Raw genomic sequence first — 24573 nt, 5'->3', positions numbered from 1 at the left:
AAAATGATCCATTTGGTGCTTTTTTTAAAAGTTCTTTTTTCCTGGAAAATGGCAGACTTCATAATCATTATGTCACTTACTTTTTTCTTGTATAAAAGAGTAAAAAAAAAAAAAGGCATCCGGCTAAGAGGCAGAATAGAAAATTGAAATGCAATTTCCCCGGCCTTATTACGGTAACATTATAGAAAAGCGCAGCTCGCCACCCCTCGCGGACTCAAATTACAGCACAGCGCATGCTGGCGAGCCCATTTCTCGGTGTCCTTTTGGTGTTACGACATTTCGGCCTTCGGAGCGAGCTATTTCTATTATTTAGTGCTGATGTTGTATTATTTTATGCTATTATCGAGCCTTGGCTGGTGGCTTAAGTAGCCAATCTTCCAAAACAGTTCGCGGAACGCGCAGCTGAGCCTAAAAACCCCGCATACGGCTAATCCAGCGGGCGAAATAAAAACGCGTGTGATTAGAACCACGGCAAATAGCGAGGAAAAGGCTCTTATCTGCTCCACACAGATGGACTTTTATCCAGACGCTGAAGCCGGGTAAAGTTCTGCCGTAAACAGAACTTGGTGGGGATCGGCTGTAAAGTTTGGACGAGTCCTTCGAAGGGTTCGGCTACAAAGCCTGTAAAATGACCCGTGACGTTTCACATGCAAAGTTCAAAATTCAAAGTTATGGATTAAAGGGTTTTTTGTATTAATGGAGGAGGCTGATTTGGGTTCTTGAGGCGCTCTTCAGATCTTCCGGTTTCTGGTCTCCAACATTTCGTTTTTTGACCACGAAGAGAACGTAACCCTAATTATTATAGCACAGAAAAGGTGTGTAAATGTCGCACTAACTTTTTTAAACAAATGAATATATTTTTTGGTAAAGGGTCTTAGTTTAACTGCTGCATTGCTCATTACAATAAGCACAGAAAACGCCAGGTAGAAGTTTAGGAACCCCTGACGTCTAGGAGTTATCGGGAAGATGGATGAGATCATTAACCAGGCCTCCCGGAGCACTTCAGCAAAAGGGCGGAGCCTCTGCATACAACCCTCTCTCCATTGGAGAAATGGGGGAGAGGGTGTTCCCGTGGCTCCTCCCCTTTGTGGAAGTTCTCCAAGAGGCCAGAATATTGCAGAAGGATTCGCGGAGAAAGAGAAGAGTTTCTTCACCTTTCTTTCCCCACAAATTCATCTACATTATTCTGTAGCGTTTCCACAAAAGGGAGGAGCCACAGGGACAGCCCCTCCCCCATTTCTCCAATTGGGGAGAGGGTGTGCGCAGAAGCTCCTCCCTTTTGTGGAAGGGCTCCGGGAGGCCTGGTTAATGGAGCAGATAGAGGAGTGAAGCAGACAAAGTCAGAAGAACAAGAAGAGGCTATAGAAGCGGAGCTGCGGAAGAGGAGTCCAGGACATGGAAGCAATTGTTGGAGATGGTTGGAAGATGTGTGAGAGAGAGTGAGAGTGAGAGTGAGAGCGTGAGTGAGAGCATGAGTGAGAGCATGACAAGAAGAGTGAGAGGGAAAAAATGCAAAAGAAAATTGGTCTTCATTTGTTTTTTGGGGGTCCCTCTTCATTTTCAGATGTTCCTGAATTAATGAAATTGGCGAATTTTGTTAAAATTAGTACGAATCCAAATGCACAAATCTCATATTTACAATAAAACGCTAAGATCTTACGGCAGCTTTAAACTCGATGGGATTGGCCATAAACTTTAGCTGATCCACGTTCATCCAATCCTTTAAAACACTTTGTGTTAACTAAATATTCATGACCTTTCGCTGCATTTGGTATAAAATGACTCTTTATTTTAGCTGCTTTCTCTCTTTATTAATGTTTTTTTTATGCGATTCTTTGGTTTACCCAACACATCCAGACAGTCAATTACATTTCCATAAAAACGCAGAAATTGAAGTCCAGGGGACAGGAGTTTTGATAAGCGGTGGAAATGACGCCGTGTCAAACAACCTCCGATAGTAATGTTTGCTCCTGACGGCGGCTTCTGAAAATAGGGCAGGTTTTATATTTACACAAATTCTGCTATTATTCTGCTAATATTTCCCAATCTGTGAAAATATCGCATGGATACATTTAGTAATTATTATAAAGTAAATATTTACGGTATTTCGGTAACGTTCTATTCTAGAACGCTCGTCTCGCATTCTCATGGGAAAGTCTACTTCTTCTTCTTGCTGGACTACAACTCCCATCATTGCAGCCACGGCCTGGCTGAGTGGGGGTGTGGTTTCCTATGAATATGTATGACAACAAAAGCGGAGAAGCGGAGTAGATACCTGGAAGAGCCTCCCAGTGGAAGTAGTACATGTAGAGTTCCGGAAAGCTCCAGATGTTCATGAAGCTAACCCTTACAATGATCGTAAAGCACAGACTAGGCGGGTTCCTTTCCTGTGAATCTGCGCACAATGGGTTAACACCAGTTCCAGGAAATTAACAACAAATTGCTTGCCCCCAAATGTTTAATTACATCTTTCCTCTAATCCGTTCCCGTTTAACCATTTAGAAGGCATTCGGAGCAACAATCACTAATTAGAGAAATTAGGAGATAATGTTATTGTATCAACGCGTTGAAGGTTATGTCCTCAAGGCAATGAGTGGGGAGGACTAAACTTTTCCCCTACAAGAAACATTGTTTCCGTCTCAGCGATATATGAATTAAGAGACTTTCTGAGTGATTTTACTCGCAATGTTTGATATAAGGGATCCCGCTCATGAAGGGAGCATTATAACACGGCCCGTGGGCATCTCCGGCTCCTGTGTCACGGAGCAGACGATCATCGCGTCGTTAATCATCTGTTAACAAAGTCCTTTCCTCTATAGACTTCCATTCGTTAGAGTGTCCATCTGGGTGACTTAGACCGAGCCATTCTATTGTTTACCACAGGACAGCATGGAAATGACTTCTTGCCTTCACACAGTTTTCACCAATTGTATTATTTTTTTCATTAAAATAAATGACTGATTCCGATCCGTTGCATTTTTCTTGTTTTCTTTTAGGCATTTAATGTTTGGAGTCATTTATTGCTGAGTCCGAGTTGTGTTGGAGGTAATTATGAGTCGCATTATCTCCCTGCCGGTGTTGATGAGATGGAGGCCGCAGACCCTCTGGTATTGACCGCAGACTGATGAAGGCTGATTCTATTAAACAGAACGTTTTCCACGGAAGGGACTCGCCGGTAAACGTTATTAACAAGATAAGTGTCAGCCGCTAAGTGGACATCTCTGCCGAACGCCGAGGCTGAAACCTCTGGATTAGCGCCGTAATCAAATAAAACGAGGCCAGAAATACAGATCCGTGCGATGTAATGGAGGAGGTCTCCATCTCCGGCGTCCCATGTCCTGCCAAGCTGCGGGGGCCGCTCCACCACGTCTCCCTCAGCTGATATAATGAATCATTATCGTGATTGCCGAGCTGAGTCGGTGATATTATGAGGAATAATTTGGTGTTTTTAAGTTACTTTAGTTTGGGGTAATTATTGACATTCTGATTGGTGGGTTCCACATGTTGAATAATGATTGGGTGGGTTTTTTGGGGGACCAAGCTTTGTGATGGACGTTTTAACGAAGGACCTGTAAGCATTATGAACTCGCGCATGTCGTCTCGTGGACCCCCAGCCCACCCTCATTCCTGCAGCATCTGAATCTAGATACAGCATTCCCAAACCGGTGGAAAGAGTCCGAACCTCCTGTAAGAGCCGCGTCTTTGGCTCTCGTCTTCAGTGGAAACGCGAAGGGGAAGCGTTCTTCTAGGAGTAACCCGCGGGAAGTCGCGTCGCGTTAAACTATTAGAGAGTCAGGGAAGGAGCAAAGCGTTTCAAATCAAAGCTGAGGCGCGACGCTCACAGGCCGAGGCCTCTTTGCTGGACGCCGTTACTTTGCGAGTGAAAATCATTTTTGGACATCTGGATAAATACGATTTATCTCTGTGCCGGGAAGCGAAAGCCACCGCTGGGACTGAAGGGGAAAAGAGCATCCAGAAATAGCCCGTTTTGGCGCAATCTTGACCTTTTCTTCTCCCCTACTGCTTATTAGCCTCGGTGAAGTGGCTCCTGACAGCATCTCTGCCTCCCAAGGAGCTCATTAACCCCGCTGCTACCGATTAGTTTCAGAACTTGCCTTAATACCCCCTCCAGCTCTGATCTCTGTTGTCTCTCCTTCTGGATACCAACAGCATTTACCCTCCGCGTTGCCGCAAAACTTTATTTAATTTTACGAGCTCTCATCTCGCGTTTGCTGCTGAAAAGGAATCTGGTGATTAATGTCATCGGAGTAATTGGTGTCAAATGTCTATTCATCGCGTATTTCCAATTTCTTTGTCGAAATTCCTCCTCGTACCGTAAATAAGGCCTATCGTGTTCCACCTGACAGTTTGATTAATGACGTCCCCCCGCTAGATCCTCTCGCACAATAAGCGCCGTATAACTATTGTTCGCGGCGTTCCTTTTACCCCAGAATCCAAGCCGATTTGTAATAAAGACAACAAAAGATACAAACATTTCCGTTCCAATATCTGCTTGCGGACGTTCTAGGCTACCTCATTCTAGGCTCGGGGGGAGCGTTTCTGGAGGAGCTCGGAGAGAAAAAAAACAACTAACGTTAAAGCGTTAACATAATCTGTAATTTCATGGCAAATTACATGAAAGACTTTATCGTCCGAATGAAATCGTCCGGATATGATTAGCAGCGGACGCGTAAGACCGGCTTGGCCCGTCCAGGACCTGTCTGCGCGTGGGCTAATTTCATGGCGGCTTTACCAGCCCGCGACATGATTTTTTTTGTAAGGTTTTTCCATAATCTAATATCGAATACAGTGAAATTTTAATTTAAACCCTACAAATGTCCGAGGACGTCGCGGTTCTCACCCCGGCTTGTTCTACACTCAAGTTATTATTGTAATTCGGCTTTTTATTTATTTAACAAGCTTGTTGCTCGAAAAATCATTTCCACTTTAAAAATAAAAAATAAAGAAATAGAAAATAATGCAAACACGCTAATTTTCAGTTAAATGTTAAGTAGGGAATTAAGTATGAAAAATACAAGTTGTATAAATTGGTGTTTTGTTTTCTCTTTATTAACATTAATGAAAGTAGTACCAAAAGTTACAAGAAAAAAGGAAATATGTTACAATTGTGGCTCTTTTTGTTACATTGTATAAACCTGATGACTGAAACATTAGACTTAGAGATTCGTGCTTACAGTAGGAAAGTAAAATTAGGCGTATACGCCATTTTGTTATAAATAAGTTATTTTATTCATAATATATTTATTGTAATAATATTAATATTAATAATAATAATAATTAGTAGTAGCAGTATTATTACCATTATTATTTTATGCCACAGGGGTTAATTCCTTGATAATTGGAGTTGGGTAAATTAGCGTTTTGTATTTTGGCGCTGGCAGCCATATTGGTGGGCCGCGGCCACGCATGACCTAAAAGCCTATAATTATTGCCGAATAACATTTATTTTACTTGTCCAGAAGGGAGGTTATGAGTTAAAGAGACTAACCAACCTTTTTTATGGCAAAAACGCAGTCAAAACACTGAGAAAAAAGAGGTTCGAGTTTTCTTTTTCTTCTTTAACATCGCTCCTCGTCTTCCTCCGATCTCAGAAAATTATCTCTGAAACGTTCATTTGGATCAAAGGGATGTCAGGCTGCACAACACAATTACCTCGCCTAAGAGCCATTGTTTTTAAATAAGTTTCAGCTGATGTATAATTATTATAGCTTTGCCAATCTTCCACATTGAGAGTCATCGGAGGTTGCTATGACAACGGGTTCCTTCTGTAGTTTCCACTCTTAGCAGAAACGTGCGATTGCGTATAAATTAATATTCCTATCTGTTAGAATCAAGGCGTCCGCGCAGCATCTTTGGCAAGAAAGTAGAGCCTTGTTTGATTTGGGAAAGAGTTTGATTTCACTCAGGTTTGCGAGGGTTAAGTTCGGTGGATAAGCTGCTACTTTTTGTAACATTGTTTTTGCCCAAAAGTTACCAAAAAATAATTATTTGATTTAAAGATAATACTTCACTGTAGTATTTGAGACTGAATTCCCAAACATGTGAAGCTAAGGATACCGCGGGTTACACAGAACCCGCTGGCAGATCGGCCCCATCCGGCCCCCGTCTAGTCGCCCGTTTCTTCTGCTGTAAAGACTCAAACCTTAATCAGTCGTTGGTCTCGTGTTAGATTCAGGAGCCGTATGTCTATCCCATGCATGTTTAATACCCCTCGCTGTATTACCCTCTACCACTTCTGCTGGGAGACTGTTCCACTTATTTACCACCCTTCTGCGGGAATACTGGGGAGAAAATTGCACCCAGTATGTGTGTGGCTCTCAGGATTTGTATAATGCGTTTTGTATAATGAGATAACAACCATCAGAAACATAATTCTTGCTAAATATCCGAATCCTTCTTGGATATTCTTTCGTCTTGTAAAATCTCATTCGATTTTTTTTGCCGGGAACACTAAATTGTCACGTGACATAAAGATGCTCATTGATAGGCTGTTTACATAGAAACCAAAGAAACGTCTTGTGCTGTTTCTCTATCATTTCCATGAAGATGGATTTACATGAATGTGAACCCCAGAAAAAAAGCCAATTGGATGTTTTAAGAAAAATAATGTTACTTTTTATGATAAAAAATCTAATTTAAAAAAAATGTGCGTTGCGTTTTCTCAAACGATGAAAATATTTTTAAAGATTTCTTTCTAAATGATGCAAAACAGTTTCTGTTCCGTCCGAGTCCTCGGTGCAGATGAATCACAGATGCGGTGAGATCGCTGGCTCGCTGTGATCTCGGAATCGACGTCTGACAGATGGCCGGCTGCCGTGACGAGGTGGTAGGGTCTCTGATTAAATCCGGGGTCGCTGCGATGTTTGGGAGGATGACGCTACATTTTATTAATTATCGAGCTTCCTTATGGTCGCTGACATTTATTTGCATATTTACTGAATATATCGCCTGAAATAAACTTCTCGTTAACGCGCCGATCCGGCCTTCCCGACCTCGCCGTGCAGCGGGACAAAGACGCGTCTGAACTCAATTCTCCGACGTGTCCCCGAGGGCGAAGCTTTACTCACAAACGGAAATATTTCGACTTTCATTTGCTTAGAAAATACCAGCGGATTCTACAGAGGAGTTTAACGCTCAGATAGCGGTTATTTGCGATTTTTTAACCCTATTTTGTTCTAGCGTTAAAGTCATAGAAGTCACAAACGTAGCTTTTTTTATTTATATTTCATGTCCGCAGTTGGCGGCTGGGACAGACAGGTCTGAAGGTGTAATTACCTGTCTCAAGCTGCGGTCTGTAACTGCAGGATAACTGCAATCCTTAAGTAATAATCATTTAGAGCGTAAGCCCCGGGGAGAGTGGAATAATGCCGTGGGGTCTATATATAGGGGCAGTATCTGGACCTCTGCCCCTATTCCGCTGGTGGTTTAGCATATATAGCAGGAAACCTTCCTCTTGGTGGGGCAAGTACTTGAATTTAGTGATTTCTATAGCGCCATCATATTCTGCAGCACTGTACAATGGGCAAACAGGGCAGAAGTAGAGCATGACATAATAGCTTGAAGGTATGGAAACATTTCTTAAAGAATTAAAGCTACGGTCAGGCTGCTGCCGATCTCTGCTGGAGCGGCAGAGAGGGTCGGTGTATCGAGCTGTCGGCCAGCACCCCACTGAATATTTGCCAGATGGCCAGTCCGGGCCTGCTTGTGACACCATTTGCCCCAGGGAACATTCTCCTTATTGGGGTAAGTGTTTACTATTTATTGATGTATGTTGCAGCATCGCACGATTCGTAAACAAGAGACAACCAGCGGTTCATAACAATTTGAAGGAACAGAAACAGTTATTCCAAAATGAAACTGCCAGTCTCTGCTGATAGTGGCTGAGGGTGCTGGGTTATGACATCATACCTCGGAACATTCAGCCAATGAATAAACCAAGACATGAGAGGCCAGCAGACAATACCCTGGGATCAGATTGTCAGCCGTCGCAGGCAAGGTGCCGCTACAAGTCACGTTTTATCAAGAATACATTTATCAATTTAGCACGAACTCCCTCGTCTATAAATAATTGGATCATGAGGGTAATGGGAAGAAAAATGCTTCCAAAGATTCTTTGCGCATATTAAATATACAATATATTCAAATTCTTGCTCTAATATAATTAAAATTGCTACCTTCCGCGCAGAATTAGCCAATTGCTGCCACTCGTACAGTAAATCATCAGACAGGGTACACGTTGTGATAATTCTTTATTATACGCTTTCAGGTTGAGACGCTAATAATCTCCGCGAGGAATCTGAACAGATTCAGGTTTTTGGCACGATAATTTCGCATTGTCACAGTTGTTACCAAGATTAGAGATAAGAGAAAAATATTCTGCAGCTTCAAACTCCTAAACTTCATGACCATGGAGCACGTTATATATTTAATATTTAATGTTTTCTTATAAAACCACCTGTAGCCACGCTGGATAGTGCTCCATTTGGGGGGGGGGGATGAAATTATTGAGAAATTGTGTTTCTGGCTTCTGTTTATGTATAAAACCTTCATCATATCTCAGTCTAGTCTTACGTCATTGATTACCCTGAAAATAAAAGGTCTACGTGGAAATGTATCCATTTGGAATTTTTGGAACCTCCAGGAGATACGTTGTAACTTTAGAATGACGATTCTGTAGACCTTACTAATATGAAAAGTCTGATAATGTCTGGTGGAGACTCATATTATCCACATAATTAAACTCAAAATGTACCATATAAAGTATTCTTGGTTCTAACCATGACATTTTTATTAAAAAATATATATTAAAAAAAAATAAAATAAAACCAGATCAGTTGCGTGGTTGCCATTCTGTTACTAGACTATACTCGCTGACATGATGGCCGTCGTTGCTGAATCTCCCATTATTGGGCCGTTGCTTCCCAACATGACAGTTGGGGGTTTTCTGCTGTTTATTTAAAACCAACAATAGTCACTGGAAATTGTTAAAAAGTGAATTTTACTCACCGTGAAGACGCTCTGCAGCAGAAAGGAGAAAAAGAAGACAGGTTAATGTCTATCAAACCTACAGACACAACAGAGAAAAGCAGAATACATCATAGCATCAGCGTCTAGTGACATAACTGATCGTATGATGTCATAAATTGTAACTGCCAATAAAAACCATACACAGGATTATGTAGATTTGATTGAGCCCACAATGGAAGCACAAATTCAACCAACTCCTCTTTATAAGAACTAAAAATTTTATAGAAAAATGGGAGAAAATCATAATTTGGAATTATTTGGTTTTTATTTACACATTCTCTAGGGAAAACCCCACATAAAAAGAAATTGGTGTTATGCTGGAAACAGGGCACCGACCACATGGATTTTACATAATTATACAGCGGAGCGTTGGCCGCTTTCTCCTGCCAAGGAAACTACAAGACGGAAGCTCATGGATGTCACTAGAAATGACACATTGACGTTAAAAAGCACAAGAAATTGAAACAAAAGCGACGTCTTTCTATTGGAATTACCGAGCCGGGCATCTGTTTGGTTCTGATATATTTTGGTCTTTTGCAGAAATTGATGACGGCGGGCGAGAGAGAAATGGCAGCGATCTCAACAGGGAATTTCAACCATAAATCACATCTTTGCCGCGGGAATATTTCAGGAGCAAAAATAAAGATTCCCAGGTTTGTTTTTATTCGTTTTTTTTGTATCTATAAATTACATTTCATTCCACTTTATTACAAAACAGCGATACAGAGGAGCGTTTTCTAATTTTTTTATTCAAATTTCCCACATTTAATGATTTTCGGAACTTGGCTTTTCTTTGATGCTGCCACCTTGTGAAAATTAGAATGAATAACAGGGTTACTATGAAGTACACCAGCTTAAAAATATTTAAAAATGGGGGGGGAATGTTTCCATAACTAACTTTGTGAGTAACGTGAATTGCACCAAAACACATGAAATATTAAAAGGAAAAACTTTTACTAACGTTTATTCAGACGCCATTCACATCACTGCTATCAATTCCTGTGGTCATTATTTTGTTTTGTTTTTAGGATTTACAATCACAAAACAATTAAAATAATTTAATAATAAAACACTCGAGTTTATGTATTAAGAGTAAATATTATTATTAAAAATTGAGCAATCGCCATTCGGATTTGGTTCCAATTTGACCATATTTACCAGAAATCCTGTCTATCCAGCGCCATATTAAACTCAGAGAAGACCAGAGAAGTCCAACCAAGTCTATCTCTTAAGGATAACCGTTCAACCGTTCACGATATTAAATCCCAAATCTTTGAGGTCTTGCAGGTATTTGTGACTCGTACGCCGTACTCTATACATGTTGGTTTCTTGTAAGCCGTCTCCGTAAGTTCTTTGTCTTGAAGGAGCGTATCCTCTGGGGCACGGGGTGAACGCGTGGTCGCGTTAGAAGAATATGGTTGCAAAACCAACGCAAGCTAATTATTAGCTGAGATCTAATTGCAGTATCGCTGTTCTCGATTTGGTGCAATTGACCAATGAAGACATCGCGGTCGCTTCCCATCGCAATTAAAATAGGAAAAGCTCACCTCTTCCAAAATAAAAATCTTCATAGATAACCAACCCCACTACCTGTGTCTTAAAGGAATGGCCGCTATTTAATAACGACCGGACGCTACATCAGAGGTGCTTTAAATACCCCTCTGACACAATAGTGCCAAGACCATGTGACCTCACAAGTACGCATCATAATAAGAGAATGGGGAAAGAATAATGTATCTGGGAAATATAAATATTCGTTTTCTCTCTTTTCACATCTTAGTGGTAGAATCTCCTATAACGTGATTTTTAGACAATTTTTTAGACGTAGTAACAGAATTGAAATTCCGCATACAAGCAAGAAATTTGCTGCTAAGTTCAGAAGAATTGGTTGTCAGTGAAACCTTAATTGACTAATTTAGTGTTTCCTTTATCTCTCCCTCTGGATCCAAATGCCTTAAATGAATATATTTAAATCTGTGGTCTGTTAAATGTGACATTTATCAATGTGACAAGAAAGTAATGAGTATCTTAGAAATTCCATTTTATTTTGTTTATGGGCGTTCATGACGCAGAAGTTTATTCAGCTGAGTGGAGAGACGTATGATCCTGCGCGATATTCATATATTTCTTTGTGAATATATTCCGCCGGACATAGAACGAGATACAAATGGATACAAAATAAGCCATTTTGATCTCTACTGTTCATCAAACAAGATGCAAACGGGTGCCAAACAAGGAAGCCATTTTGGGCAAATATAAATACTTTTCATCCATTTTGTGTTATTTCCTGAAAAGTTATTAATCACAAAAAAAAATTCTACTACGTCTTAGTGAACCCAACTTTTTATTTTCTCTGCTGTATCGAAACTATATCAAGGTCAACATTCTGTTTCGGGTTTCATTGGTGAAATACGTTTATTTCCCAGGGCTTTGTTTTCTTATAATTCGGTTTTTAGTGAGAAAACGTGTCTTCCTTTACCCAATAAGACATATATTTCAACATCAATGCCCATTTAAAGGCAATTGTATGCTGCGGGCCTGGCGGCGCCGAAGACCCGGTAGAAGCCGTTTACTGCGATGCTGCCGCAGAGGTTACAGAGAAAGAATAAAATTCACGTTGGCATCTTTATAGCCCTCGACGACATAAAAAGCATGTCTCTTCCCCGATACACGGCCACTAACAGCGAGTAATCCGTCCGTACGACCCTACGACATTCCACTTTGATTGCAATGTATCAATTTCACACCCATTAACCTCTTGGTTGCTGGAGAGAGGCAAACTGCGCTGACCTACGAGGGAGGACATGATCCATGAGTCTTTCAGCGTCTTCTAGAATTGTACAGACCGCCTGCCCTCCCCTTTTCGCATCCTATTTCCCCTGCTGAAAAGATAGCCTTCACGCACCACCGAGTAATGCTTGAGTTTTAATATCTTGAGTGAAGGAGTGATATATCATCACTCGATCTACTCGCTGGCTTATACTAATAGAGGAGAGATAGAATTCATCCAGCATGCGTTTCCATGCCGGCCCTGAAATCACTGACGTTGCGTTCAATATTCTGGTACCTGTAAGCAATTACAGACGAGCAGATTAGAAATGGCTGGTCTATTCAAATTACATTTACATCGCTGGGGGAAGCGAATGCCATCACTCGTAGATCAAAGCGTAATCTCAGCAATGGCGCCCTTTTGATTAGCGTAATAGGTCGGAAAAGTACAAAATCATTAAATTAGGGGTTTTGACACCAACAGAAGCACGGTGTATAAAATGTCTTCCCTTCCAAAGAAATGTCGTCCAAGGCACTGTTTGGGCTTCTATTATGGAAACTTCTTTAAGTTGCTCATTGCCCATCACGGCAACCTTTCAGGATCTCCTCTCAAGGAAACCAATGGTTTTTCCATTAAAATGAGTGAATTTATGGTAATGGGTGGCCACTGACTGACTGGAGACAGAAATGCCGCCATGTTAGAGGTGGCTTAAAATGGTTGGAGCATTGAGCGCCTGCATTCATCCCCCTTTGATTGCTTCCATTCATGATCGAGATACATGGCCTCCATTTGGCTAGTAACTTATAAGACATTGTAAACACTACATATTTTTGTTGCTTTTAAAATTTTGCTATTAGTTGTAATGAGGACATTAGCGGAAACGAAACATTTTTTTCCAGCCTCAGCTTCTGCCCGTTGGGACCCAAACCCATAATTTCCTCTGGACACGAGATGGAGTTACTGCAGCGAATCCAGTCTGGAGGCGAGGCATTAATCATTGCTCCCACGATGGGCACGGCTTCATGAAGCAAAGCTATGATAGACAGCTCTGATCCCCAAGAGATTCTGCAGCAGCTGCTGAAGTTTATTGCAAGCCAGACCAGTCTAACCCCTTCTCCATGCCAAATAACAGCCGAGAAAAAGAAATTCACTAACTGAATGCAATACGCAAATTCTATCAGTCGGCACGTATGCCAGACCTCGCTACATAACCTCCGTGCTCGTCACGCCATAATGATATATTAATATAAAATAATATAATTATATATCATAATATAATAATAATAATATAATTATTTAATTAATATAAAATATAATAATACATAATATAATAATATATTAAATAGATATTTAATTTATATACGTTTTCGGGTAGAGCCAACAAGTGTTTGGTATCCAGCAGGTCTCGCTGTAAGACTGGAGCGGTTGTCGGGATGTCTCCGTGTAGCTTGGCTCACACCGGAATTGAATCAGACATTAAATATACTGATGACCAAATGCTTAGCGGGTGAAAATGTAAAGGCGCGGTGGGCCAAGCAGCCGGTCTATGAGCCATGAAAGCACAAAAAGGCGCTATATAAATTGTTTAGATCATTCTGCATCTGAATGCTGCTCTCTGCTCCAAATAGATGATACCACCTGCCACGTGCACACATTTAAAATCTAAATAAGTCCTCATTGTTTTACATTTTAGGACGAGCAACGCTTGATAAAATGCGTTTTATAAGCAGCTCGCTACGTGTGGTCTTCCGTATCCAACTGAAAAATATCAATAACGGCTTCGCAATAAGAAAAAAGCTTTTAAAAGTTGCCAACTGGCAGCGATAATTCAGTCTGCCGGGGGAGAGGGTTTAGAGAACGGAACAGCAGCTAAAGGGACGTTGGACACGATTGTAAAGTCAGGGAGAGGAGAATTATTATACCACCGGCGGCAGATTATATCACCTCCGTGATTGACAATAAAATTCAGAAAAGCTGTTTTTCTGGAAACAGTAAATATTATGAGAGCCGTTTAGCTCTGCTCCCTCTGCAGAAGGTCCGAGCGTCATCAGAACGGCCGCGGTAATACCGATTGTGTAAAATTATATAGAATAATTCTAATCATCAAAGGATTTTAATCAGCAATAAAACTTGCAGTACTTGCAGTACTGTTGAATTATTTAAGTACTTTTTCTGTAATGTTAGGGTTTGGGAAGACAAATGCTAGGCATGTGGGAGAGTTAGGGTTAAGGGGTGTTTGGGGAGAGTTAAGGGTATAATCTGCTCCCCTTGTTATAGTTTAAATGTATATTAAGTGTTAATATTAACCAATCATTACAGCCTCCCCCTGCAGTAAATGGGGTTATGATGTCTTGTAGTTCAGTAAGATCAAGACAGGAAGTCACCGTATGCTGTAAGGTAGAAGCAGGAAGTCACTGTGTGCGGTAAGGTCAAAGCAGGAAGTCACTGTGGTAGAGTACGTTCAAGACAGGAAGTAACTATAATGCTGTAAGGTAAAGCAGGACGTTGCTGTAGAGCAGTGAGATCAAGACAGGAAGTCACTGTAGTAAAGTAAGATCATGACAGGAAGTGGCAACTGCTCAAATTCAGTGAGGCAGGAGAAGATGGCAGAACAGATAGAAGTGAAGGTAGAGCAGTAACAAATGAAGCAAGGAAGGAAGGGAGTAAAGCAGAACATGAGTCTAACATAGATTTAGCAAAGACATGAAGTAGGGAAAGCTCAGCTAGAAGTAGACAAGATCTGGAGAAAGCTAACAAGACAGGAAGTGGAGGCAGCTCATACAAAGCACTACAGGAAGTCAAGATAACACAGACAGGACGTGGAGGCAGCACATCTGAAGCACAACAGGAAATCCAGGTGGCACAGCCAGGAAATGGAACCAGTTCAGCTACAGGTGAGATTTTGTGCATTTACCTGGTTTGTAAATAGGTTATATACAATAAGATTAATGTATAGATTCAAACTATACTTTTAACTATAAATTGTTAAATATGCGGCAACAAACAGATTAAAAGAGCAGAAAATAACATTTTATATAATTAAATACACTTCAGGTTTTGGATTTAGGAATCATGATGTTTCTCAAACATGCCTTGATTTCATCTCATTAATCAGTATTCAGCGGTTTCTCAATTATAGTGATTAGGAATTAGTTGAATTCTCTTTCATTCATGCTAAATTAACAGAAATATAATGTTAATGTAAGATCTCCCACCTTAAAAAAAACAAAGGTATTTAAACAATACCTCAGTCTTTTCGTGGCGGTTGATACTATGTTACTCCTGATACCATTCGGCGGCCCTGTCAGTTCACATCCATGCTGCCCGCTCTTTAAACTCGTAAGCAACGCGCCTGCATGAATTAGGATTCCTCATTCTTTCTCGTCTCTGTTCTCATGTTAATCTCTGCTTTCTTGGGATTTTCCTCGAGCGCTGCTGGCGCCAGCCCCAATTTTATTGCAAAATCAGAAAAATATCATTTGAAAATACAACGCCTTGTCGTGTTAATCCGACCTCTAATACTCAACAAGAAACTTCAATATTAATGTAGATTCCTCGAGGTAGATCTTTTTTTTTTTTTTTTAACATATTTCATTATTTTCTGAAGCAAAAGCGTCACCCGGAAGCGAGCAGCTCACTCAAGGACTCGCGTTGAGAGCTATCACATTTATATAAATTCTATTCAAATATGTTTGAGTTTCGCTGTGCAGGAATCTACATTAAGCCCATGACATCATCAACAGAAAAATGGGGAAAAAGTGATTCATTGTAACCAAACAATCTTTATTAACTATGATTCCCTTTACTTAAGAGACCCTTCCATGCCTCAAAATAGACAAAATCCTTTTATCCTATTTCTGAATAAAATAATTATTTATGTTGTTAAAAAAAATAGATTGTATAAATTCATCTTATTATACTCTGTAGTTATTGTGCTGTAAACTGTAAAGCACTGAGTACATCTGTTAGCTCTGAATACAAATATACATAAATATTCCTCGATATTCTCGCTTATTCGTAATGAAATTCTGACGTAAAACCGGATAGCTGAAGAGATCGTCCGTTATAAACCTATTCTTGTATTTTCATGCTTTTTGTCGTCCTATTTTTGTTTTTGTTGAGAAACAAAGAAAAATAGCAGAATTTTAGAAATAATGAAACGCCGGCGGCTTTTCCCGAACATATTGCAAAGCGAAATCTAGCAACGGAACATCTGAGTTCCGCGCATGAGCGAGGCAGGTTTTACGGTTCACTAAAAAACCAAAGTGAGTACGAGTAGCTGGGGGCTGTAACCCAGTTAAAATGATATTTGAAATGCAGCTAAAGTGCCACCGAACATCATGTTTCCGTATTGTGGGGAGGAACGCCTCTGCATTAGAGGGAATGTCGGACCGGGAGCTGTGATTTGCCGGTTACGCCGTGTCTGCGGTAATTGAAACGGTTTTAAGGGAAAATCAGTCGTCTGATACAGACGGCACGATGTACACGGCCTGCGATCATCAGAAGCGCAGAGAAACGCGTGTGTCAGGAAACGCCAGAGTTCCAAGTCAGTTGTGTGAAACCCTTTTGTTACATTATCGTTCCTTGGGTCTCATATGCAAATGAACCGCTCCAGCGAAGAACAAGTGATTTGCATGTGAGGCTGCAATCATTACAGAGAAAGAAATCTTTTTATCTCTTTCTTGATAAATACCTGCATTTCATTTGTGAAAATGTCTCTAGGTTATGGAAGATCCGTGGGCTCAACAAGGATAATCTGCCTCGTCTACACCAAGTGCAGCCTAGGAACTCTCGAGGTTTCCCATCTTGGCATTTTTCCCACTCTCAGGGTAAATAGGGAGATTCTCGGGGTCCTGGGGTGAATGGGGCAGATTTTCAGATTTTTACCTGCCCCCTCTGGATCCCCATCTGAGAGAGATGCACTAGCAGTGTGTGTGTGCGTGTATGTATGTGTGTTTGTGTGCATGTGTGTGGTAGTGTGTGCGTGAGCATGTGTGTGTGTGTGCAAATGTGTATTTATGTGTGGGGGTGTATATGTGTGTGAGCATGTGTGTGTATATGTGTGTATATGAGTGTGTATATGTATGTGTGTTTGTGTGCATATGTCTGTGTGTGTATATGTGTGTGGTAGTGTGTATATGTCTGTGTGTGTGTGCACATGTGTGTATCTCAGACTCTTTTTCCACCCCCATAAATTAACCCATGAAGGGCAGTAATGTGTCTCCTGGGGACACTCAGGGGCCCTGGAGCTAGCTGTATCTTGGGAAAGCTCCCTGTTGGATGTAGTAATACCCTCATTAATCCAATATCACTACAACAATACAATGATACTTTGCCCTCTTATGAATTAACACTTTGTGGGGTTATTTTGCTGCCCGGATGCAGGTGGTACTTGGGACTGGATTTTAAAGAAAGTGGTTTTTTTTCGTTATACGGTTTTCCGCACTTTGGCCGGATTGCAGTAATGGGCAGTTTTTTCTGGAGTGACCTTTTTCGCTGGTCGCACTCATCCAGAAAATTGCAATTTCTCATAACCGACCCTTAATATACCCAGCGCTGGATCGCTTTCCCTCCAGAGCTTAACTCTCATTAAAGCCCCTGGAATGGCTGAACTGCTGTGGGGCCAAACAGCTGGGACGGCGCAGTAGCGGGAACCCCAAAATATTCTTTGATTTCCGACCCCCATCTTCTCGCACCATTTTACATCTCAACTTAAATGTACTCATTAGAACCCATCTACCAAAATATCCAACAAAGAGTTAACAGACTCTCTGCCAATCAGATAATGAATTGATCGTGTTCTTTACGCATTATACATATATATATCATACACCGTCATACATGTTCCTGCCGTGTCTCCCGGCATTAGCTGATATTATTGTATTTGTGCTCTCGGTGATACTCGGTAGTATTATTGGACATGCAGTTGCCCGGTTCTGGGCTCTGACAGTCATCGTGCCGAGTGTCTCTGGCCTATTTAAACCGCCATCTGTTAACAGAGCAAACGGATCAGATGTTTTCGCTGCGTATCCAAATCAATTGAAATACAAAAAATGGAGGAGGAAAAAATCTCACGTGGGTTTGTAACAGACGACGGCGGAGACCGCACTGGGTGTTTGGAACTCACAGAACAGCAAAAAACACATTTAGAGCAAAACATTCCCCGCGTTCGTCGCAGATTAATTATCGCAACCAAATCGTTAAGTTCACCGTCTGACGATCTAGAACTCTGCTCATTGGGGGAATATTTACTGTCTATAAAACTATAGAAAGGGTTAAACGGAAGTCAGATTTGGGAAGGAAAGAGGAGAAAATAGTAAATAACTGTAACAAATTAAAAAGTAGTATGTGTGAGTAAACGCAGTTAGCATGTGTGTTACTGTATGATGTTTGAGTGTGTGTTAGTGCATGGTGTTAGTGTGAGTGTGGGTGTTTATGTATGGTGTTAGTGTGAGTGTGTGTCAGCTTATGGTTTTAGAGAGTGTTTGTGTATGTTAGTGTTGAGTATGTGTGTCAGTATGCGAGTGAGCGTGGGTGTTTATGTATGGTGTTAGTATGAGTGTGTGTGTCAGCTTATGTGTTTAGAGAGTGTTTGCGTATGTTAGTGTTGAGTATGTGGATGTGAGTGAGCGTGGGTATTTATGGTGTTAGTGTGAGCGTGGGTGTTTATGTATGGTGTTAGTGTGAGTGTGTGTGTCAGCTTATGTGTTTAGAGAGTGTTTGCGTATGTTAGTGTTGAGTATGTGTGTCAGTATGTGAGTGAGCGTGGGTGTTTATGTATGGTGTTAGTGTGAGTGTGTGTCAGCTTATGTGTTTAGAGAGTGTTTGTGTATGTTAGTGTAGAGTAGAACGAGGGAAATGCTGACGTTTACTGCCAATAATAACACGAGTGTGCGTGTGTTTGATTCCATATCATGTATGACTTGTGTTATTCAGCAGTAATGCATGCTTGCAGCAGCGAAAGAGTTAACCCTTAATTATCACCTGCCGTTAATTAGCATACGTGTGCGCGGACAGCCTTCGTTCCTGCGGAATATTGATTAGAAGTCGCTTTAAGGTTAATCAGCACGGACCGGGCTTGGGATGGCGCATCTCTCGTCAGATCTCGCTGCCTTCTCCGCCGGGCGATTTGCATGGAGATTCGGCGGGTTTAACCTTGAAATATTAGCACTTCGCAGTACAGAGAGTGGAAAACGAGGGCATTAAACGCATGAAACCGCGGAATTAGCATTCATTTCTCTTCAAGAGGTGTGTTTTTCTGCTTGGACACTTCCACTTGGAAAGTACGTGTTCTGATTATTCCCCAGATAATGCATTTTCAGAAATCATTCAGGACGCGCTGCTGACTTTATAAAAACAGCAAATCTATTGTAATTGCAAAAATATCATATTCCTGATTTCTGCATTCTATCAATGCTTTGCACCGCTTCTCCGGGTCGGGGTATCCTGAGATGCCCCACTCCCCATACATCTCCCCCCTTAAATGGGGACGTGTCCCGCGATGTCAGAGGGAACGCCCACTGGCGACATAAGAGGGAACGCCCACTGGCGTCGGCGGGACCACCCATCTACATCAGTGGGACCGCCCACAGGAATCTCTATCAGTGTGAGACAAGTGATGAGCTTCTCCCGTGGAAGTTCAAACGAGATGTATCAGTCAGGGCTCAGGATTATGGTTATTATATCACGGTTCTTCCTCTTAGATATATTTTAGGGTTTTTAGGGGTTTTTGTTACTGATTGAAGGATTCTCTGGATGTTTTCACAAACAGCTGGCTAAGTTACCTGTTCAGCAATTACCTTTGGGCTGATGAACCGGGTATTTATATCTTTACATGCGGCAGCGTTTAAGGAATTGCATATATTTAGAACGAGTATTTTATCGCCATTGATGTCACCAAACAGCAAAGCACCGAACGACCTTGGAAAAGACATCTTTTGGGTTCCCCCCAAATCATTGTGAGGTTCAGGTGGAAGTTCTTCCCATCAACTCACCTGAAGACTCAAATACAATGGGCAAAAAAGTAACAATTTGTTCCCGGGGTAGCAACCAAGGAAAACCCACAAATTCACGGACGCCTTAGAAAAAAAGTGAAAGCACTTCCTGAAATATCGCTGTGACATCACAACCTGCCACGTAACAAAAACGTCGCAGCGAGCAAATACCTCCCAATGAGTCAAAATTATTTCTTTTTTAGTCATTCTCAATATTCTGGTTTACATCATGATCTTTCCTAGATAATTGACTTAAAAAAACTATATATATAATTATTATTTTTTGAAATTACAATGTATCACGTGTTAGCGTGTGTTAGCGCGTGTTAGCGTGTGTTAGCGTGCGTTAGCGTGCGTGCGTGATGGAGATATCTGCTTTTTATCCATGAAAACTGAAGTGTATAACCAGCTTTAGCCACTGTAACCAAAAAGCTTACAATCTATAAGCATTCAGATTAAACAGGAGCTTAAATCTCCTGATATTTTTTTTTTATCTTTTATATATTTATAAATTTATATATCGGATATACCTGCTGTCCTGATATTTTTTTTTATCTTTTATATATATTTATATATCGGATATACCTGCTATCCTGAGTATTTTTTTTACCTATTGTTAAAATGCCCTTTAAGTTATTTTTGGAGGAATTCTGCTAATCGCGTGATAAGGAAGAAACCTGATAGACCTTCAATTTAAGGAAAAAAAACCCACAGAGGGCATGCCATTAACCCCTAAAATCTAAAGGGGAATCAATATGTCTGCCTTGAGACAAAAAGGCTGCTTAATTATTCAAATAATTATTACCAATAATGTCTACAGCGCTACGGAATCTGCTGGTGCTATATAAATAATTATAATAGATTATTAGATAATTATATATAGAGCAGGAAATAGCACTAAATAATTTTCGGTGCTTTCTGTGATTCTTTTTTTTATTAAAAACCAAACAAAATCCACCTGCGTTTCACGCCGTATGGGGTTTTAAATTCTTGTTATGAGAAGCAGGATTTTTGCGCATGGTTTGGGGGCGGCACGCAGAAGAATGATACTTATAACTGCAACTTTTTGATACATTAATAAATGTGCTTGTTAAGGGACAGCGGAGGCCGCGCTGTTCGTAGGGTAGGATATCAGACGAAATACCATGTTTTTGGTTAAAGGTGCAGGGAGGAGGTATAATTTGTGACCCTAAATGAAGGCGCTTATGGTTTGCTAGTAAACACGAGCCATTTGGCCCATCCGGTCCGGGGTTGGCGTAAGAGCTCACGCTTGACCCTTGGACTTGTCGTATGTCCAGGAAAGGTCTGCGTCCGGCCATAGCAGGGAATAAAGGTGCCGTGTTGTCACCTGCCGTCCTTTAGTCATCGGGGCTTTTACTTGGGGCAATAGTGATAGAGGGTCAGAGAATATTGGTGGCCGGGGTCTGACCTGCCTGCTTCCACCACTCTGCGAGGAGTCCAACCGAAACTCAACGGATCTCCTCGGGCCACCGATCAATAAAGATCGAGTTACAAAACCTTTTACTGGAAACCCACAAAACCCTGGAGCTCGTTTCCCGCCTGCACCCTGCCACGGCCCGGCTTCACGGCCCGGCTTCACGGCCCCGATTATTTCCCATTCGTTTAGCATTTAAAACGACGCGCGTGGAATGAAATAAGAAGCCCCCGGAGCCAAAGGCTCCATCCATTAACCATCCAGCTTCGGAATGCGGCGTTCGGTTTGGTGCAAGCTCGGTGCATTCTGGGATATGTAGTCCTAATCCTGAGCCTTCCAGAAGCCAAGCCCCGCGTGTCGGTGGCAGTTGGACAGGAGCCGGAGCGCGCTGCCCGGGAAAAAGATTAATAGACGCGGATAATCGAAATTTAGGCCAATTTATTAGTGTTTGAGTCGAGACGCGGGCCAGGAAAAGGCAGCCGCGCGGAAATCGCACATAAATTAGGAAGAGAAGGTTCCGGGACCTCAGACGTGTTGATATTGTTCCACGGATACAATTATTACCATATTGGCACAATGGGGAGAAGATAAGCTTTTCTGTGTTTGCACGCAGCCGATTGTGTCATTCACCTATTACGGGAGTGACAGCCAATTCCGTGGCCTTTACAGCACCTGCGCGCCAGCGGCTGCCATGATAACAGATGATAATTACTTTTTAAGCAACTGTAAAAAAGATTAAGAGGATCGCGGTGGAATCTCTACGCCGGCGGGGGGGGGGGGCAGTTAATACACGTACTTTCTCTACCATGTAATGGAATTTACAAAACCCCAGCGGGACCACCGGCGATTGCCAGGGGCCACGGGGGCCACCAAAACGAGGGGGGTAAATCCATTATTAGAGACTGCGGAGTGATACGTAACGTTCCGACTCTCGGAATTCAATAAAGACAATGAGTTAAAGACGTCCCGAGAGCACAGACTCCTCCGACACATGCTTGAAAACCTACCAAAACCCAAAGCTACCTGCTTGAACTCAGGTTGTGGAGATGATTAGTTTACGTAATCTGCGCTCCCCGTTCCTATAACGGACGTTATTTTTAACTCTTCGCGCTCTCACACGATGGCTGAATTCTCCAGACGCTCTACGTTTACAGCCCGATCGTTAGACCCCAGAATCGCGAAGCATCGGCACGGACTCAGCGAGGCGCACTTGGCGCCGCGCTCTGATTGGCCGTAATTGTTTGCGGAATGTCGCCCGCTTCTTTTTACTTTCTGAGATTTAAGCAGCTGCAGAAAATCATTCATTTCTTTCACTTGAAAGCGGCGGATACGGCGATTGTGAAACGGCACATTTTCCTGCAAAAAAAGGCTCTTTTGTATACAGGAGAAGTATCTTTTTCATAAAGTATTTTTCTAGCTGTAAATGCTGTTTTTTTTTATAACCAGATTTAAAAGGGGGGAATTTATTAGTTTAACGGCAAATCCGGAGCCGCGTCACCTTCTGCAGCTACGGTGCGCCAAAAGCTTTGGGGGGGGTCCTATAGAACACTCGATGGGTTAATAAGAGCGACAATTAGGTAAATTCCCGTTAACCGCCTAAGAAGTGTCATTAGCAGGTCAGTGACTCCTTCCGGCTGCGGTAAGTGGGACCCTTAACCCTTTTGTTGCCAGAGTGGCTTCTAACAGAGCGGGTTCCTGGGCCCTGGGGCTAACAGATGGTTAATCTTCTCGGAACATCAGTAGAAACCTTTTCGTGCTCCATTAACCGTTAGCTTTTTGTTGTAATGAGTTAGCCGGGATAATTTAGGTTGACAGCGGGAGGTTTTTTTCTTTTTGTGTTTTTTTTTTTTGTATGGAGCTAATAAACAATATTTCAGCGTCTTCGTTATTTCCAGCGGTAATTCAGATTTAGACGCATTTTCCCCCTGTAAGTCGCCAATGGCCGGGGTTATTACCTAACGGCGCGGCTGAGCTAGGAGATAACCAAATTCATTTTCTCTTATCTGCCGTGATGTAATACATCCCGGCTCTGGATCCACATGACTGGAGAATAATGCGTTTGCAAGAACTGCAGATGACAAACAATGAAGCCGGCTCCCGTCTCGTGCGCCATGCGCGGCCATCCACCACCGCCATGCCCAGGGACGGCAAAACAAGCGCTAATTCGGCTTCGGAATTAAGTGGGCAATTTCCAGTCTACCAGCTGTTAGCATCCACAAACATGCGCGTCCAATGCTGGGCGGCCAGGCTCTTTTACAATTAAGTGTAATTACTTCATTAAACGGTTGTGGGGGGGGGATAACGAGCGGTTGGTATTCTGAGACCCCCGGGCGCTGGTGGTCTACTGAAGACATCGCGAGGCTTACCTTCTGCAGGAGCTGGGAGCCCGAGTACTTAGCTGCTATGGATTTGATCTCCCCTCCGAACGCCGAGGCCCAGAGCTTCACCCTACGGAGAAAAGACGCAGAAAAGCAACGTGAGACCCCCATCCCAGGAAAAATCCATTCCCTGTCCCCAGGAGCGAGCCGCCGCCGACCCGTTAACCCCGCCGCATGTTCTAATCGGTGCTAAAAAAAAAAAAAAACATCTCGTCATCCGGACCCCGGTGCGGCGGCTCCATGCAGATCCGCTCTGTTTGCCGCAGTTAAACGTCGCGCGGATGGGGGACGCGGCTGACAACATTAAACTGCCGCCTGCAATAAAGCCACGGATGAAACGCAGCGCAGGTAAAAGGGAAAGCCGCGATGTGTTCTTCGGATGGCCGCACGATAAACAATCACATCTGCGCCACCGCAAACTTGCCTCCTAGCAGATAAGTTCTTGGCGTGATATCAGCCATGAAATATACGCGGCGGCGAGAAATACTCACATAGACAGCGGGATCTGCTGCTCCGATCCGACCGCTTGCTTTGGCGTCGTATTCGAGGAAATCCAAAAGAAAAAGACCCAAAAAGTACATGAAATATTCCAAAAAGCTTGCATCTTTATTTATTTGTTTTCGGATGGTTGGCGGCAAAAGAGCAACGAGAGATAGGCGGCAGTCTAAAGTCACGGTGCCGTGTGTCGGGTCCTAGAGAGACGGCGGTCCGAATGCAGGGTGCTGTATGTCGGGTCCTAGAGAGACGGCAGTCTAAAGTCACGGTGCCGTATGTCGGGTCCTAGAGAGACGGCGGTCCGAAGGCAGGGTGCTGTATGTCGGGTCCTAGAGAGATGCAATCTGAAGGCAGGTGCTGTATGTTGAGTCCACTGCGAAAATCAGGTCAGAAAAACTTATTCGACATCCATCACAGAACGCTTAGGGGATGAGAGGAGAAAGAAAAGACTGC

The 24573-nt window shown here is 42.3% G+C and overlaps 1 protein-coding gene across 1 annotated transcript in view; it reads right to left on the bottom strand.

Annotated features, from left to right (window-relative positions):
* Positions 1-24263, bottom strand: part of CACNA2D3 (calcium voltage-gated channel auxiliary subunit alpha2delta 3) — a 197770-nt gene extending 173507 nt beyond the window's left edge. The window contains exons 1-3 of the mRNA XM_053470058.1: positions 24117-24263; positions 23614-23695; positions 9028-9039 (exon numbers count right to left, since the gene is read on the bottom strand). Of these exons, the coding sequence (XP_053326033.1) occupies positions 9028-9039; positions 23614-23695; positions 24117-24229 (207 nt within the window). The 5' untranslated portion in view covers positions 24230-24263. The remainder of the gene's footprint in view (positions 1-9027; positions 9040-23613; positions 23696-24116) is intronic.
* Positions 24264-24573: the final 310 nt, after the last annotated feature.

Source organism: Spea bombifrons, chromosome 6, assembly GCF_027358695.1.
Source record: "Spea bombifrons isolate aSpeBom1 chromosome 6, aSpeBom1.2.pri, whole genome shotgun sequence".
NCBI lineage: Eukaryota > Metazoa > Chordata > Amphibia > Anura > Pelobatidae > Spea > Spea bombifrons.
Note: the sequence above shows the minus strand (reverse complement) of the source record. Positions and strands in the feature narration are given on the sequence as shown.